This window comes from Nannobrachium achirus (assembly GCF_963921795.1).
Source record: "Nannobrachium achirus genome assembly, chromosome: 9".
Taxonomy (NCBI): Eukaryota; Metazoa; Chordata; class Actinopteri; order Myctophiformes; family Myctophidae; genus Nannobrachium; species Nannobrachium achirus.
In genome coordinates, this window is record NC_137818.1 from 41,633,509 (window position 1) to 41,650,567 (window position 17,059).

The 17,059-nt window shown below is 45.6% G+C and overlaps 1 protein-coding gene across 2 annotated transcripts; it reads left to right on the forward strand.

Moving 5' to 3' along the window:
* The first annotated feature begins 693 nt into the window (after positions 1–693).
* On the forward strand, positions 694–17,000 carry adnpb (activity-dependent neuroprotector homeobox b). Of its 2 annotated transcripts, none has more exons than XM_080733483.1 (4): positions 694–1,160; positions 10,712–10,828; positions 12,396–12,488; positions 12,869–17,000. In XM_080733483.1, exons 2-4 carry the CDS (start codon positions 10,721–10,723, stop codon positions 15,842–15,844), a joined length of 3,177 nt encoding a protein of 1,058 aa, XP_080589609.1. In that variant the 5' UTR covers positions 694–1,160; positions 10,712–10,720; the 3' UTR covers positions 15,845–17,000. The 2 variants fall into 2 exon arrangements, with proteins under 2 accessions (XP_080589609.1, XP_080589610.1); XM_080733484.1 differs by lacking the exon at positions 694–1,160 and adding an exon at positions 1,457–1,551.
* The last annotated feature ends 59 nt before the right edge of the window (positions 17,001–17,059 follow it).

A 17,059-nucleotide genomic window follows, 5' to 3' on the forward strand; every position in this document is an offset into this window, starting at 1 on the left:
CACACACACACACACACCACTGCTAACCTCCTCTAGTCGTCATCCTGCACTTACCCTTAAAAGTGGGTGGGGGGCCACAAAACTTAAATGTCTACAGGCTTGGGGGCTTCCCCAGCACCACTCAGTCAAGTAGAGGAAAGTAGTCCCGGCCAGTTTAGCAGAATGGAAACTAGTACAGTACAGCGCCACCTACTGTTAGCTAAGGCGGCATACCACTCCGAGGTTGTGTGTGTGTGTGTGTGTGTGTGTGTGTGTGTGTGTGTGTGTGTGTGTGTGTGTGTGTGTGTGTGTGTGTGCTGAGGCAGTGTATACATCCGACCCTCTGCAGGGGAGGGCGCCAGATGTAGTCACACGACGGCGACGCATGCGCCATGCCCAGTGAGGCTCAACCAGGAGGGCGCCTGCTATTGACCAAACTCCGTAATGACACCTTTGGCTTGTTGTTTACCCCCTCATAATGTAGGCGGCTGGCTGTGTGATAGACCTACCGCAGTGTTAGACACACACGACCGGTTACGTGGTTGAGTCTATGAATTAACCGACTTAATTGGAAAACGGACCAATTAACCGTTTTTAATGAGCGGACCCCCGAAGAGCTCACAATGAGTTTTCTTTTTATGCTAATCAAACATATGTCACTTCCGCCCTTTCATTTGCGCCATTTTGGATCGGGGAGCTTCTAGGCTAGGGTAGAGGGGTGTATTGTCTTGTCAGTTGGAACAGAATGGAAAACGTACTATCAGTATAGCTCAACAATCATAGGCAGAGTTCACACAGTATTTATTGTTTTGGAAGAGGTAGGGGGGCCGTCTGTGTTTGATCAACAACAACAAGCCCCCTGTCTGTCTGTACGCTGTCGTCATGCCGACGGAATGGAGTTTTTTTTCTGAGCTGATGAGGTTTTAGTGGGTCTATTACCACCGCTCCCCTCCATCTGCTGCCGACCAGACCAGGACACACACACATCTGATCGGATCCCCCCCGTGTGTCGGCGAGTGAGAGGAAGGTTCTTCTACTCTACTCTACCCCCCCTGGCTGGTTGTAGGCAGTCTGCGACCACTGGGAGGAGGAATACTAGGGGAGAGGAGAGAGAGAGAGAGCGTCCCTCAGGTATTCTGACTGAGGTGTGATCACCGGAGTGTTGGATCTGAAACAATCAGGTAAAGTTGTCCCGGCTGAACGCAAGGCTATCATAGGTTAGCAGTCAGTCAGTGCTGCTGGTCGTGGATGCGGAGCGGCGAGGCTAAACATGCTATATGGGGGTAACTTGGGCTGTCACGTTAAGCCCGGTTTTGCGCTTCGCCGTGCGGCGGTGCCGCGCGGCCGAAAATGGCCGATCAACAAGTCCACAGCGCGTCGCATCCTCGCCGCACCGTGAGCTTGTAGATCTGCTATTTTCGGTCCGCGACACCGTCCAACGGACTCGGGGCTTTATAGGCTGTGTATTTTCTGAAGGCGAACGGGCTGAAAACGAGCGTAAAGTGTGAAATAATCGCGTTCTCTCGCGGTGGAGGAGGACCCGAGCGGGCGCTGTTTAGCGTGGCAACAAAAGTAACGTTAAAGACACCGAGAAGTGTCTTATTTATATTTTTGTTTTTTAAACCCATGTTGTTAGCCCGGGGTTAGCTTAGCACGCTAAACCTAGCTCGTTGTGTTTGCCTTCTTTGTCAGTATCAGCTATGGACCCTCCTGCCAGATGTTGATTAACATCACATTCACATTACATGTAATAAAGTAACGGCGGTAGGCAGGGCTTTAGGAACCTCCTTCTCAAAAATGTTGTACACACGTTACTATGTTTTCTCTTCAATTATTACACACGCATGAGTATGAGTGTAATAAGGCAGCTCTTAGTTAATTTACAAGAATAGATTCTAATTTCTAACAATAGTAAGTGATGGATACTGGATACATGATCTGATCAGCACGAGTTCGAAACCTTTGAGCGGGCAGGTGACATCGGGGTCGTGATGCTCTCACCTCACGTTGATACGAATTCAACCGTGATGTCACCTGGCCAAGTCAAGTGGATCATGTCTGCCCCCCCTCCCCACCCCCTACACACACACACACACACACACACACACACACACACACACACACACACACACACACATCCAGTTGTGAGTGTGCACTGTGTGTGGATAAGTGCTTTGTCAAGTGACACACCTATCTCTAGATTAGAAAGGGTCCAGAACATGTTGCCCCCGGCCCTTGAGATGTGGCTCATTTGTGTCTGCCAAGTTGAACATCAAGTAGGCTATCTGAAGTCAAATTGAATTGTCACTGGTGACGAGACCACTATTCTTTCCCTGAGAAACCTGGAGACCTTAGGATCACCATCATGTTACTGGCTGGGCATAACACAGCTCTGGTGGGGTTAGTTGAAGGTGTGAAGGCCCCTTCCTATCTTCTCCAAAGAGAGGAAAAAACTCTTGTTCTGCCAGCTTCTCCTCTTGCCTCCCTCAGCCCTTCCTTCCCTCTCTCCCCTCTCCTCCTACTCAGCCTCTTGGCTGTTTTCTCTCCTTCCTCTCGCGTCCTTTCCTTTCTCCCCTCTGCTCCCCTCCCCTGTCTGTCTAGTCCTCCCTCGCTTCCCTCTCTGCCTCCCCTCCCCCTCTTCCTTCTCTCCCTCACCCTACCTCCCTTCTCACCGTGTCTCTCTCTCTCTCTGCCTCCCCTCCCCCTCCACTTCCCTCGCTCTCGCCCTGTCCTCTCCCTTCCTCATCTCCTTGGCTCCTTTCCTCACTCACTCGCTCGCTCACCCTCCCCTTTCTCTCTCCTCATCTCCCTCTCTCCCCCTCCCTCTCTACCCATCCTCTCCCTCGCTCACTCACTCCCCCTCCCCCTCCCTTCATCTCTCTGCTTCTCTCCCTCCCAACAGCCCTCTCTCCCTCCCTCCCCTCCCAACAGCCCTCTCTCCCTCCCTCCCCTCCAACAGCCCTCTCTCCCTCCCTCCCAACAGCCCTCCTTCTCCCCTCCCCTCCCCTCCCCCTCCACCTCCACTGCAGACATATTGTAGAGGCTGCTGCTGACTCAATAGGAGGCGCCATTCTGTGATTGCATAGCCAGGCAGGGAGAAAAGGGGGCAGGCAGAGTAAAGGGAGCCTTACATAATGGAGTCAGAGCCGCTCTCTAGCGCCATCTATAAGTAGTGGGAGGGAAGGAGAGAGAGAGAGAGAGGGGAAGTGGGCGAGGGTGTGTATCTCTCTCGCCCAACCCTGCCCTCTCTATTTGTCTGAATGTGAGACAGACGGCAGGCAAGGAAGTCAGTCAGACAGACAGACAACTACACAGTGTGTAAACACACACACACACACACACACACACACACACACACACACACACACACACACACACACACCATTCAGCTCATCACCTAGTCGAACCATACAATTCTACTGTCTCTTTTGTGGCAGTTTCTAGAAGGGAAATGGCAGAGGTAGGAATTGTTGGGAGCCATTGTCACTAAGCTAGCTAATGTGGTTATCATTGACCTATGACCTTAACTACAGGAATCATTATAACATGATCTTGTCCACTATGGTTCATGTTTCTAGTGCTTAAACACGTACACGCTAACTATTTGCTTGTACATGTTTTTGAATCCACAAGTTACCACACTAAGCAGTTACCCATTCCCATTATGCTGGCATTGAGGAAGACCTTCTCGTAAGGATAGGATAGCTTATGAAGCAACCTGTTGAAGGTGATAACACTAACCTATTGGTGTAATTGTGTCTTAGTGACTTGTGCTGTGGACATTAAAACAGTTTTATTTAACTTGGACTCAGTGTATTTTCAACTTGGCTGAATAACCTTTTTTTACTTAAATTATTATTATCCATTAAGTTATTATACATTAACCACTAGTACACTAGAGGCTAGTACACTCACTTACTTTGATTTTTCGACAATTCTTGTATTTTTTATATCATCTGATATACATCTGTCTTTCTTAATGCCGAAATACGCTCCACAGTTTTGTCTCAAATGGGCTTCTGTAAAAGGTGAACTACCAATAAACCCCACCTCCTTGCTTGGAGCTACAGCCCGCTAGAGAAGGATTTTATTTTTGCCGCTACCACTGGTTAATGGATATAACAACATCAGGTTACTGTAAGAAAAGCACTAGTCCGGAACTATCCTTAAAAAAGTCTTGGCTTGGCCCATCTGAGATTGTCTAGAGTAGAGTCTGATCAATGCCAGATTGTTGGGTCCAGTGACGAATGACGATCCCGATTTAGTAGAATCCTAAATCACGATTACCATTGTTTTGACCGAATTCTCTGCGTGCGTGTCCGAGTATTCCCCATATATCTTGAGAACCGTCTGACCGAGTGCGAAGTTAGTCGGCTCGGCCCTTGTCCAGACTATCCATCTATAAATCCGAAACTCTTTATGTCTGTCTGTCTGTCTGTCTGTCTGTGTCACTTGTGTGCCCATATGGAGATCTCTTGTTCCGTCTGTCTGTTTGTGTCCCTTTTGTGCCCATACAGTCATTGGAGATCCCTGATGTCATCAATATGACGACATAGAACTGATGTCATAGACTGGTCTACAAGTAGGCCTACTATGATTAATGGGTACTGATTCTGAACTAATCAATTAAATACAAAGTTAGATTTCATTAAAGATTATATTTGAGAACACAAAAATAAACACTTTTTCCCTATTCAACATATTTCAAAAATAGCCAAGCTACAAACTCGTGAAAAAATCTTTAATGACATGCTCAAAATAGTGACACCAGGTATTTTGAAACATTTCTTCAATGACATGCTCAAAATAGGGACACCAGGTTGAAAGTGCTTACAAATCATGCATAATTGCCGAAACCGATGTTAAATAATGTTCATATATGTGGCTCAAGTCTAGAGGCTGAGGTCTTGAGTTGCCAGTAGGATTTCTAGCCTGGTCAACAAATATTTTGGGGGGCAATGCATTGCAAACAAATATGATGTTATGAGGAGAATATTGTGCAGTGCTTGTTTGGGACAACCTTTGGTTATTGTGGCAGAGGAGCTAAAAACCAAAAATGTGTAGCTTAAAATAACTGCAAAATCATGGTGTACAATTTCTTAAGCATTTAGCAGACGCACTTTTCCAGAGTTTACTTACAATGTGCAAGATCAGAGTAAATCAAGCATCAAGCTAATAAAGTGCAAAGAAAAGGGGCACCCGCTGGCCTACTGATTGCCACATAGGCATGGATGCCTGGTGGCGTCGCTGGTTCGATTCCCGTTCCGGACGAACTTTGCCACATGTCGCTCCCCATCTCTCCACCCATTTCCTGTCAGTCTACTGCTGTCCTATCCAATAAAGGCATAAAAGCCCCTAAAGACAAATCTTTTAAGTGCAAAGAAAACAATTACACCTAAGTAGTAAGTAGTAGGATACCAGGTAAAACCTAGCATCTTTCTAAACAACATTTTCTAAACAACATTCTAAGCATTTCTTTTTTCTTTTTTTCAGTATGTGAAAAACATTAAGGATTTACTTCCATGACTTAATGACAACGTTCACACATTTGCAGAAATCTGGTTAGCAATATTAGGTGTGTGGACACTGGACGTGCACACTATTCTAGATGACTTTCCCCATAGGAGACTGTAGCCATCCTGTAAAAAATAAATAGGCAACAAGAACTGAAGTGATATGAGATAAGTAATGAGGAGTATTGGGGGTGAGGTAGAGTCTGAAGAGGTTGAGTTCTCAGAAGTGGTGGAAGTGGAATAATGATGTCTTGGTTATTATGTTTCCTACTGAGAATGTTTTTGGCTTCTTAGAAATGGCCTACATTTTATATTCCACATTCTCACAGGAAATATCATTGGGGCTTTGGCAATTTCAGTGATAGTAACTCATTCAATACTAGTTAACTCAAGTTAGACTAAAGGCTGAATTATGTTTCCGGGTTGAGATGTTTCTGTTACTCCATTGTTGCTGCCTACAGCATTGCAAGTGATTCGTAGTTCTGCGAAGGCTGTGTTGTGCATTAGTTCATGGTGGTGAAGTGAAGGTTAGCAGAGCGATTAGCTAAAAGTGACTCAACTAAGCAGTTCACTACACCTGTAGCCCTGTGTGTACCTACTAGTACCTACACTGTCACCTCATACAGAATCATAATTAAGCCTCACAAGCCTACAGAAAACCTTTTCAGCAGAGGTGGGCAACCAATTTCTTTTTGATCTACCTACCGTATACGGTTGGGCCTCCAAGTAGAAGGGACAATTTGAAAAGCCCAGTCTTGAGTGTAACATTATATATAGTCTCGCCTAACACAGACATTCTATGCGGCCCGGCAGATCTCAACGGGTCCTCCGGCGTCTCGAAATGACTGCTGCTGTCCGCTTTGGGGAGAGTGTTTTCTGCAGGTCTTTCAGTCCGAGTGTATCAAAGGGTGCGTTTGGAAATGCGCACCCGGTGTGTGCTCAGTGTAGTGAGTGCCTAAACCCAACCCTAATCCTAACCTCAGTAAAACCATGCCTAAACCCAACCCTAACCCTAACCTCAGTAAAACTATGCCTAAAACTAGCCATAACCCTAACGAGACACGGTGCACATTTCCGAACGCACACTTTGATACACTCGGACTGAAAGACCTGCAGAAAACACTCTCCCGTCCGCTTTGAGTAAATGAGGAAGTGATCCGCGGTGGAAAACCAGTGATAAATCATAGCGATTTTATAATTATAATGGATAAGCCTAAACAAAAAAGTTCACATGAACAATACTGATGTAAAATAAGATATCTGAACGGCTACATTTATTTTATATACAATTAAAATGTCATGAACCCGCGCAGCTTTATTTTTCTTCCAATCGCCAAAATAAGCCTGGTTTTCCGAGGCTACATTATATATAACATCCTCCAGATGTGACTATCACTAACATTAGCCCCTCAGATGTTGTGAGCTTACCTGTTGCTCACATCTGGCTGAGCACAGCTGTTTGTGATGACACCTGGACGAGGATCAGCGGCTCGGAGGTTCATACAGCACTGTATTGTGAATACAAATCAGTAACCTATGCATATGGCTTCCTTGCAGGTGATCATAGAATAGGTCAATTATGTCACTGCAAGAAGTCCTCTTCCACAGAATGTTTGCTCACTGACTTGCCGGCCCGCTGACAGTTGGCTGTTACAGGCACCTGTCCAAACTCTTACCTGTTGACTGGTGTAATGCTTCCAACTTTAGCGGTGCAGATAAATGCATTTTTGCACTAAAATACTTCACAAGTGGAAAGAAACCTAAAACTTTTCACAAGTACTCCTTAGGGGTTGTTCCTATGATAAAACACGTTAGACACTGAAAAATCAAAATGGCTGCCATGTTTCCAAGATGGCTGCCTCTGAACAGCACGCCAGCCAGTTAATGAATGATTTTCATAATATTAGAGTTGTTTTGTAGGTTTTAAAACATCCTGAGTTCATTTATTACACCTTTAAAGCAGCCAGAATAACCTTTCTGACTTTTGGTTGGGGTCTTTCCTCATCTGGGACCCCCCAAAGAGACCCCTGAGCCTATCTCAGTAATCGCTTTGCTCCTGCTCCAGAGAAATGTTAAATTAGATCATAAATGAAGCATTAAAGTTGTTAACTGGGCTCTGAAAGCAAAAATGAGTAGTAGCAAATACCCAGGGGTCTTCCACAGGGGGTCCGGGACCCCTAGGGGGTCCTCAGAGTTACTACAGGGGGCCTGCCGAATCTTGATGGGAACGTTTTTTTCTCTTTCTCTCTCTTTTAATTTTTTTTTTTACATTTGAAACTGTTTTTATTAGTATTCTCAGTATTATTTATAACATGAGTGTGTTAGACAGACAGGTTCACAGGTGTTAGTGCAGGGATTGCAAGAATTAAGCTATTGCAACTTCTCACTTTGGGCGCGCAGTCTAACATGTCCATTTATTGTACTGCACTCACACTGACAACACAATACACACACCTCTTTGTTATCGTCACCCCAAAACCCGCACCCTATATCCTCTTAAAGAGCTCACGGTCAATTGTACCCAAAGAAATTCACTACTATACATGTCCTCCCTAATAGTGTTCACAGTTTCCACTATAGCATTTGCAGGGAGGAGAGTGCAAGGCAGGTTATTGTTTGAGCAGCTGCACTGTCCCTTGTAACCTGCTTTGCAGCCACGTTTGATGAGCTCAAGTACTGCCTTTGCAGCAGGGAGGGCAAGAAACCTGACTGGAACATACCCTCCACTCTCTGAATTCCATCTATTTTTTTCAATTGATGGAAGCTCAGGGCAATTTGTCAAGTATGACAAAGTAGGCATCATAATACGATACCTTCATCAAGGGACATGATTTTGAGGAAGTGCAAACACATGAAGAGGCTGATACCCTTGTACCAGAGTCCTTGCCTCTGGTACAAAAAAAGGAAATTTATATATTCGAGTGAGTTCAAGTTATTGGATGTAACAAATGTCTAGGGTTCCTTTGCGTACATAGTTTTTCAGGTGCTGACTGGGGAAGAACATTTGTTGGAATCACCAAAAAGACATGGGTCAATGTCTACTTGATGATGATGATGATGATGACCAAGCCATTAACCGCTTCAAAGACCTTGGCAAGGTCATTGGCCATTCCTCCTGAGCTTATAAATGGTGAGCTTCCATCAACATTGCAGTCGGAACATTTTGCATTCCATGTTTACAGTTCAAAAGGTCCAACAACCCTGGGATTACTCAGATGGGAACTATTTCTGTCAAAGAACTTGGAGGGTGAGATGCTACCTCCAAGTCGTGCTGCACTGCTATCACATTACCTCTGTGCCAACTCCGTCACAATGCAGGATAAATCATACCTGACAAATTGCCCTGTGCTTCCACCAATCGAAGACAATAGATGGAATTCAGAGAGTGGAGGGTATATTCCAGTCAGGTTTCTTGCTCTCCCTGCTCCAAAGGCAGTACTTGAGCTCATCAAATGTGTCTGCAAAGCAGGTTGTAAGGGACGGTGCAGCTGCTCAAATAACCTGCCTTTCACTCTATGCTATGGTGGAGACTGTGTCAACACTATTAGGTTGGACATTGAAGATGATGATGATGAAGACAAATATATCCTGCATGTCTGAAATTACTGTATTGTAGTGAATCTCTTTGGGCGTAATTGACCATGGGCTCTATAAGAGGATAAGGTGAGGGTTTTGGTGTGTGTGTGTGTGTGTGTGTGTGTGTGTGTGTGTGTGTGTGTGTGTGTGTGTGTGTGTGTGTGTGTGTGTGTGTGTGTGTGTGTGTGTGTGTGTGTGTGTGTGTGTGTGTGTGTGTGTGTGTGTGTGTGTGTGTGTGTGTGTGTGTGTGGTCAGTGTGAGTGCAGTGCAATAAATGCGCTCAAAGTGAAAAGTTGCAATACCTTCATTATTGCAATCCCTGCAGTAACAGCTGTCAACCATAACTGTTTAACACAAAAACATTATAAATAATACTGAGAATACTAATAAACCATCAAAGAACAATACATAAAACCAGGATACATAAAAACATTCGAAGTTTCAAATAAAAAATAAATAAAAAAAGATCTCATCGAGATTTGGCAGGCCCCCTGTAGTAGCTCTGAGGACCCCCCCAGGGGTCCCGGACCCCCCCAGGGGTCGTGCGTGCGTCCGTGCGTGCGTGCGTGCGTCCGTCCGTCCGTCCGTCCGTTTGTCCGTTACCAGCTAATCTCCGGCGCCGTTGGCCCGGTCGCTGCCAAACTGTGCACACACATTCCCTCGACACCAATTCAGAACCTCTGCCCCAAATATTTCACATGGGCCTGTTCTAGCGCCACCAGGAGGCCGACTTTTGCAAAACTAACTTTTGCCAGTACTCCTACAGATTCTGTCCAAAAATCACGTAAATCAGTAGACAGTATCTCTACAGTCATGTGATCGACATGGATGTGTCAGATTTTCCATATTCCATCCTGATTGGCTAAAACTGGCTTTCAAAGTTTGCAGGATTGGTCAGTTTTGAATAAAATGCCTGAAATCCTGAACGCAGTGTGCGATTTTGGTGAAATTGTGCATGCACATTCCCAATAGGCAGAGGAATAAATGCCACTTAAGAAAAATCAAATCAGCCTCATGGTGGCGCTATAACAGGCCGATTCATGTTTTCACCTATAACTCCACCGATTAGTGTCAAACTTTGTATGCGCACTCCTTAGAGGCCAAGGTAAAACCTTTTCCCTGCATTTTTTACATCAGCCTTTTATAGCGCCATCAGGAGGCCGACTTATGTAAAACACATTACATGCCTGACCTGGTGGAGACCTGTGCTCGGAAGAGCACTGCTTCTAGTTTAACATTGTTCTGGAGCAGGAGCAGAGCGATTACTGAAATGGGCTCAGGGGTCTGTCTGGGGGGTTCCAGGTGAGGAAAGACCCCAACCAAAAGTCAGAAAGGTTATTCTGGCTGCTCTATAAGTGTAATAAATGAACTCAGGATGTTTTAAAACCTGCAAAACAACTCTGATATTATGAAAATTCGATTAACTGGCTCGCGTACTGTAAAACATTTCCGAAAAGGCGGCCATCTTTAAAACTGGTGGCCATTTTGAAAATTAAGTGTCTAATGTGATTTTTCTAAAGAATGACCCAAGAGGTACACTCTGTGAAATTTTGGTGCTTCTTTCCAGAACTGAAGTATTGTTCTCCTTAACTGCCCCGCTACTTGTTGCTGACACGCCGTCTCTCTGTGTTTGTGCTCCCCAGGTGGGCAAAATGTTCCAGCTCCCTGTCAATAACCTGAGCAGCCTACGAAAAGCAAGGAAGAATGTCAAGAGGGTCCTGGGAGACATTGGCCTGGAGTTTCTCAAAGACCACATAGAGGTTAGTACGACAAACTCTTTCGGGTAATGATGCCCACACCATCCTTCCAAACAGTTTTTGCTCAGTGAGCAGGCAGGCATTGAGTTCAACAGACGTTTTTGTAACCTTTTCTGTAACCCCAAAAGTCCATTGAGTTCAGTGGACGTTTTCTGTCCCTTTTCTGATTGGACAATATCATGTCCAATCGGACAGGATTGGTCAGTCTTCACTTGACATCACAATATCTAATGTAAATGGTAAGACAGAATTAATTCAGCGGATTCCTCTTGACTTGTGTCAGTGCAACCACACTTGCAAGAATTGCCCCTTTCTAGTTTACTATTTAGTTTTAAATGTTGTGTCTACAGTTGTGGGATGTGAGTTTTCTCACAGACCCATTCACAGCATTACTTGCAGTTCCTACACACACACACACACACACACACACACACACACACACACACACACACACACACACACACGTGTGTGTGTGTGTATATATATATAGCATGTGTATATATAGCTAAAATCTAAAATGACACAGATGCTTTCCCAGATTGAATGGGTTAGTCTTAGAAATTATCCTGACTTGACATTCATAATACTCCCCAAACATGTTTATTTCATGTGAGCAATAATGACACCTAGCTAGAAAGATGCAATGTAAGTGTGGTTGCCGTGACTATATTCTGCAGCAAGTTAACTGTCATGTGAAGCTCAACCAATACTCGCTCTAGCACCACTCCTCAAATGTTTTTCCTTCCAATTTCCAATTGCATCTGATTTCCATCAATTTCCTTTGGCTTCTGATTCACCAAAAAGTTTATCTAGTGGTGAAAATAAAGTTTCCCCAGGACTACAGTGTGTTGCCCACACTGAGTTAAACAGTATGGTTCTCTGCTATATGAAAGGAGATACAAAAGGTTTCCATACTTATATTGTAATGTGCGATCATCCCATTTACTTGCTGTCCCCATTCAGTTGTTGTCTTTTAATAGATGGCCAGCATGCTCCCCGGGCTTGTTATAGCCACAACTAGTAACTAAAGAGAGAGGTTAATCTTTTGGTTTGACCTGTCAAAGGGCTCCTTGGCTCTTTAAGAGGCATTGCCATCACCAGTAATTTCTTGCCATCACCAGTAATTTCAAGTTTTGGAGGTTTAACATGTAAATGAGAACTTTTGAACATAGTAAACATTTGGGATCAAAGTGAGGATTTTTATTTTGTAAATTGACATTTTCTTTTAGGTGCTAATAGGAAAATGGCTTAGGTGTAATATTGGAGCATTTAATACACAAGAGGGTAATTTGCTTACTATAAATTGACTGTCACTATGTGTTTACCTGCAGCATGTTGACAGTTCCACATTTCAGGCCCTGATGGCCCTGAATACATTTTGTATAATTTGCTTGCTACATTTGATTATCCACATCACATTCAAGTTATAGCGCAATTTCGCATCCTGAAGTCATTTAACTGAAGTATAAGAAATGTCAGGATATTATTTGAAAAATCTTTTGCTTTGCTTGTGTGTTGGCTTTTGAATAATGCATTAATCAGAACTTCCCTGTTTTTCTGTCTCCATTAGGACTATAAAGACTATACTCCCCCTGATGTCTACATCAAACACACAAACTGGGATGATGTGTGCATGTGGGAGCCATCACACACTAAAGTCCAGGTGTGTGCCACCCATTCAAGCTTACAGATGTAATAAGATATTTGTGATTGTTTGTCTGAAATTGTTTATTGGGAATAACTCTTAGATATGAACCATCTCGTTTTCAAGGGTGTCCGGTCCGCAGATTACAAAATACTCTTCATACATTAAGACAAAAATGTTTAACAGACAATTCAAACAACATCAACCAGACAAACGAAACATACAACGATAACACAACAACCACAGTACACAGTTTGTTTGTTTACTTAAATTAAATTATGTAACTATTAAAGACTTGTCTACATAATACAACAGAAACATAAATTATACAAAAAACACAAAAAAGTAAGAAACCGAAGGAAAAGGACTGACCTCTTTTCTCCATCTTGTGTATCCAGGACTACCGATCGAAGCCTTTCTGCTGTTCCGGCTGCCCCTTCTCCTCCAAGTACTTCTCAGCTTACAAGAGCCACTTCCGCAATGTGCACAACGAGGACTTCGAGAGCCGCATCCTGCTCAACTGCCCCTACTGCACCTACAATGGCAACAAGAAGACCCTGGAGACGCACATCAAACTCTTCCACATGCCCAACAACTCCATGCGACCGGGCACCGGCGGCATGATGCCCGGCGTGGCGGGGCTTATGATGAAGGAAGGCATGCTGAAGAGGAGCGGGGACGGCGTGGAGCAGGCGGTGTACTACTGCAAGAAGTGCACGTACAGGGACCCTTTGTACAACGTGGTGAGAAAACACATCTACCGCGAACACTTTCTGCACGTGGCGCAGCCCTACCTGGTCAAACCGGGGGAGAAGACCACGCAGAATGGAGGCACGGCGGAAGCTGCCGGCACAGGCAGTAATGCCTCCAGCAACCAGATCCACTGCAAGAAGTGTTTGTTTGTGCCAAGGACCTACGAGGCCCTCGTGCAACATGTCATCGAGGACCACGAGAGAATTGGCTACCAGGTGACTGCCATGATTGGACATACCAACGTCGTGGTCCCGCGCCCCAAGTCCAACCTCATCTTGCTGCCCCCCAAAACCATGGGGGACAAGACCATCATTGGGATGGGTCCCAAAGGTGCAGTAATGGCCTCCACCCGGCCGCTCAGTACACAAATGGGTAGACTTGTCATCCCGTCAAAAACGGGCATGAACTCACAGGGTCTTTTATCTGGACTGAAGCAGAACACTTTAGGTTTGAAGCCCGGGACAACTCAGTCATTCTCTATCGGTGGGCAGCAGGTGAGGGTCTCTTTACCAGGGAATGCCCAGGTTTCTATTCCACAGCAGTCTCAGGCAGCAAAGCAGCTCCTTTCTGGTGGCAGCCTGCGTAGTCCCATCGTAGTCAATGCCTCGTCCTCTCTCAAATCCAACCCATTGGGTTCCCGCGTCCAGGCGGCTGCCACAACGGTAGCCTCTGTCACGGGCAAGAAAGGTGGCCCTTCCTCTCTCCTTGGCACATCATACACACAGAAGTGGAAGATTTGCACCATCTGCAACGAGCTCTTCCCCGAGAACGTGTACAGCTCTCACTTTGAGAAGGAGCACAAAGCGGAAAAGGTGCCCGCAGTGGCCAACTACATCATGAAGATCCACAACTTCACCAGCAAGTGTCTCTACTGCAACCGCTATCTGCCCAGTGACACCCTGCTCAACCACATGCTGATCCACGGTCTGTCCTGCCCGCACTGCCGTGCCACCTTCAATGACGTGGAGAAGATGGTGGCCCACATGCGGCTTTCGCACCCCGACGAGGCCGTCTGCGCGCGCACAGACTCTCCCCTGACATTTGACCTTACTTTGCAGCAAGGTAACCCCAAGAATGTCCAGCTCATCGTCACTACTTACAACATGAAGGACGCACCCGAGGAGTCTGTAGCATTCCATGCCCAAAATAACACCACCTCCACCGTGTTAACATCCTCCGCTGCTTCCATTACACCAGGCAAGAGGGCAGTGCCGAAAACCTCGTCGGAGGCTGCTGACGGCACCCCGCCAAAGAGTGCTCCGCAGACGGCTGTGCCCTACAAAAAGGACGTTGGCAAGACCCTGTGCCCGCTCTGCTTCTCCATCCTTAAAGGCCCCATCTCGGACGCACTGGCCCACCACCTCAGGGAGAGGCACCAGGTGATTCAAACTGTCCACCCAGTTGAAAAGAAACTGACCTATAAGTGTATCCACTGCTTAGGGGTGTACACCAGTAACATGACTGCCTCTACCATCACCCTACACTTGGTACACTGCCGTGGAGTGGGGAAAACACCAAATGGTCAGGAGGCCCGGGCATTCCCCTCCGCTCGGGTCAACCAGGCCATGAGCAGTGCCCTCAAGCGGGCCGGCTTCGAAGGCACCGTCACCAGTGAACCAAAGCGGAAGAGGCGAGGACCTCCAGGGGAGAGAGCCTACCCACATGGTCTCAATGGCCCCTACACATTTGTAGAAAACCCAGATGAACCTGTAATCCTAGCACTTGACCCCAAGGGTCATGAGGACGAGTCATACGAGTCACGGAAGTCATTTCTAACACATTATTTCAACAAAGAGCCATACCCGACGCGGCGAGAGGTGGAGAAGCTGGCGGCCAGCCTGTGGCTGTGGAAGTCTGATATCTCCAGCCACTTTGTCAACAGGAGGAGGAAGTGCGTCCAGGACTGCGAGACACAGGAGGCCAGCGTGCTGCTCGGTTTCAATATGCATGCAGTCAGCCAGCTCACTCATGAGCTGGCAATTGACCAGGACTGTACTGTGTATGAGGGCCATGGTGCCCAAAGGCGGACATCCAGCACCTGTCACGGTGTGTCGGAACAGGCCCGGCGCAGACGCAGGGAACTGAATGCTGCTAATGGCGGTGTGGCACCGCCACCAAAGGGAAAGCTGGCTGCTGCCAGGCCCAACGGCACCAACAGAGACCAAACCAAGACAATCAACAGCACCTTAGAACAGAAAAGGCCTTTGAACCTTTCCGAGCCTGTTGTATTCATAGACTCTGACAGTGACGAGGAGGAGAAGCAGGAGGATCAGATGGAGGGAGAGGGACGGGTGCCTCTCCATGGCAACGAAAGGCTTACGGGAGTTGAGAAAGGAGTGAAGGCTGGGAATGAGGCCCAGGTTGTTTCAGACCTAGAGGATGTATCGGATGACGACGACGACGACGACGACGATGACGACGATGACGACAGCCTAGATGATGATGATGAGGACGATGATGAAGACGACGAAGAGGAGGAGGGACATATAGAGAATGGCTTTGGACCCACCGCGGCCCCAGAAAGACCGGCAGCTACAGCCAGGGACAGTCTACCCATCATTATTCCCAAATTCGTACCATCCTCTGCGCGAAGCGGGAAACCCAGCAAACAGCAGGTCTGACAGACAGACAGATGTAAGCACGCACAGACATGGACAGAAAAAGACGCACACAGTCAACACACAGTGACTTTTGATTCATGCCAACAACTCTGCCTCACGTCAAGATGGGAATCTTGAAAAAGAGGGCGAGAGTGATAAAGAGAGGGCTCGTCCCTTTCGCTCAAATCAAGCCATCCAGTGACGGTTAAAGGCCAATTTAAAGCTACTTGGCAGTACACAACAAGCAGCTATGAATTATATAAAGATTTGTGGGCAAAGTTCTAACAGTTTTTTTTCTTCCCCAAGTGGGAGGGAAGGTACAAAGACAACACTGAAGATACACCAAACGATAGGAGTGGAGGGAGGGGGGATACTTTACTACATTGAGATAAGTACTTAATGTTTATTTAGCCGCCGAGCTCATACTCGTCGTGGCTTGAAACATTGAATTGTTGTTAATTACTAGCTTTTAAGCTGACAAGATAATCTTAAGAATCTTTGGTTTTTCATGTAGTTATCCTGGGATAGTTAGTGTATATTTGTACAGTCTTTTAGACATGTTTGGAGAGAAGTTGCTGTACATGTACTCTTAAAATATTTGCTATGAAGTGTGTACATGCTAGCCTCATATGTTCTATATTGTTTCGCTAGACAATAGGTGTCGCTTTGGTGGCTGGTATTTTCCTGTAAGTTTATTTTTTAACAAAAGTTCTTTTTGTTTTGCTAAATAATATATCTATATATAAATGCAAATTTAAATAACAAAAAATGATTGCTTTTGTTTTTTTGCTGTTGACTGATTATGTCTTTATTTGCAGTTAAGGATGTTTTGTTCTACTGAAAGAACGGAATATTCTTATTCTCTCACATCTTCTAAAGGGGCATTTGGGCTTCTTTATTTCTTCTATCCTTTTCAGTCCTTTGCTCAGTAACTTGGACTGTAGTTGCTTTGTATCATTCATCTTGAATTGATTTTAATTTGCCCCGCAAGAATGGACAGGATACACTTTGCTAATATAATGCCTATACAACAGAGCATTTTCCCCCAATGAAACTGTTCAGTGTGTGTTTCATTTGTGTGCTTACAATTTGTGTGTATTTGTTTAGTTTATCATTATGTTTCATTTTTCACTTAAGCATTTATGAACAATAAAGTGCTGTATTGTGCTTCTCACAATGCTAATGGTCATGTTTTTATTTTATTTTTCCTCCAGTGTTCTGTCCACCTTGTTATGT

What these genes read in the sequence shown, in the direction of transcription:
- adnpb (XM_080733483.1), top strand. Translation starts at nt 10,721, where the DNA reads ATGTTCCAGCTCCCTGTCAATAACCTGAGCAGCCTACGAAAAGCAAGG. An exon ending in TTCTCAAAGACCACATAGAG is followed by an intron (nt 10,829 to 12,395) that starts GTTAGTACGACA and finishes TGTCTCCATTAG; the next exon opens with GACTATAAAGACTATACTCC. An exon ending in CATCACACACTAAAGTCCAG is followed by an intron (nt 12,489 to 12,868) that starts GTGTGTGCCACC and finishes TTGTGTATCCAG; the next exon opens with GACTACCGATCGAAGCCTTT.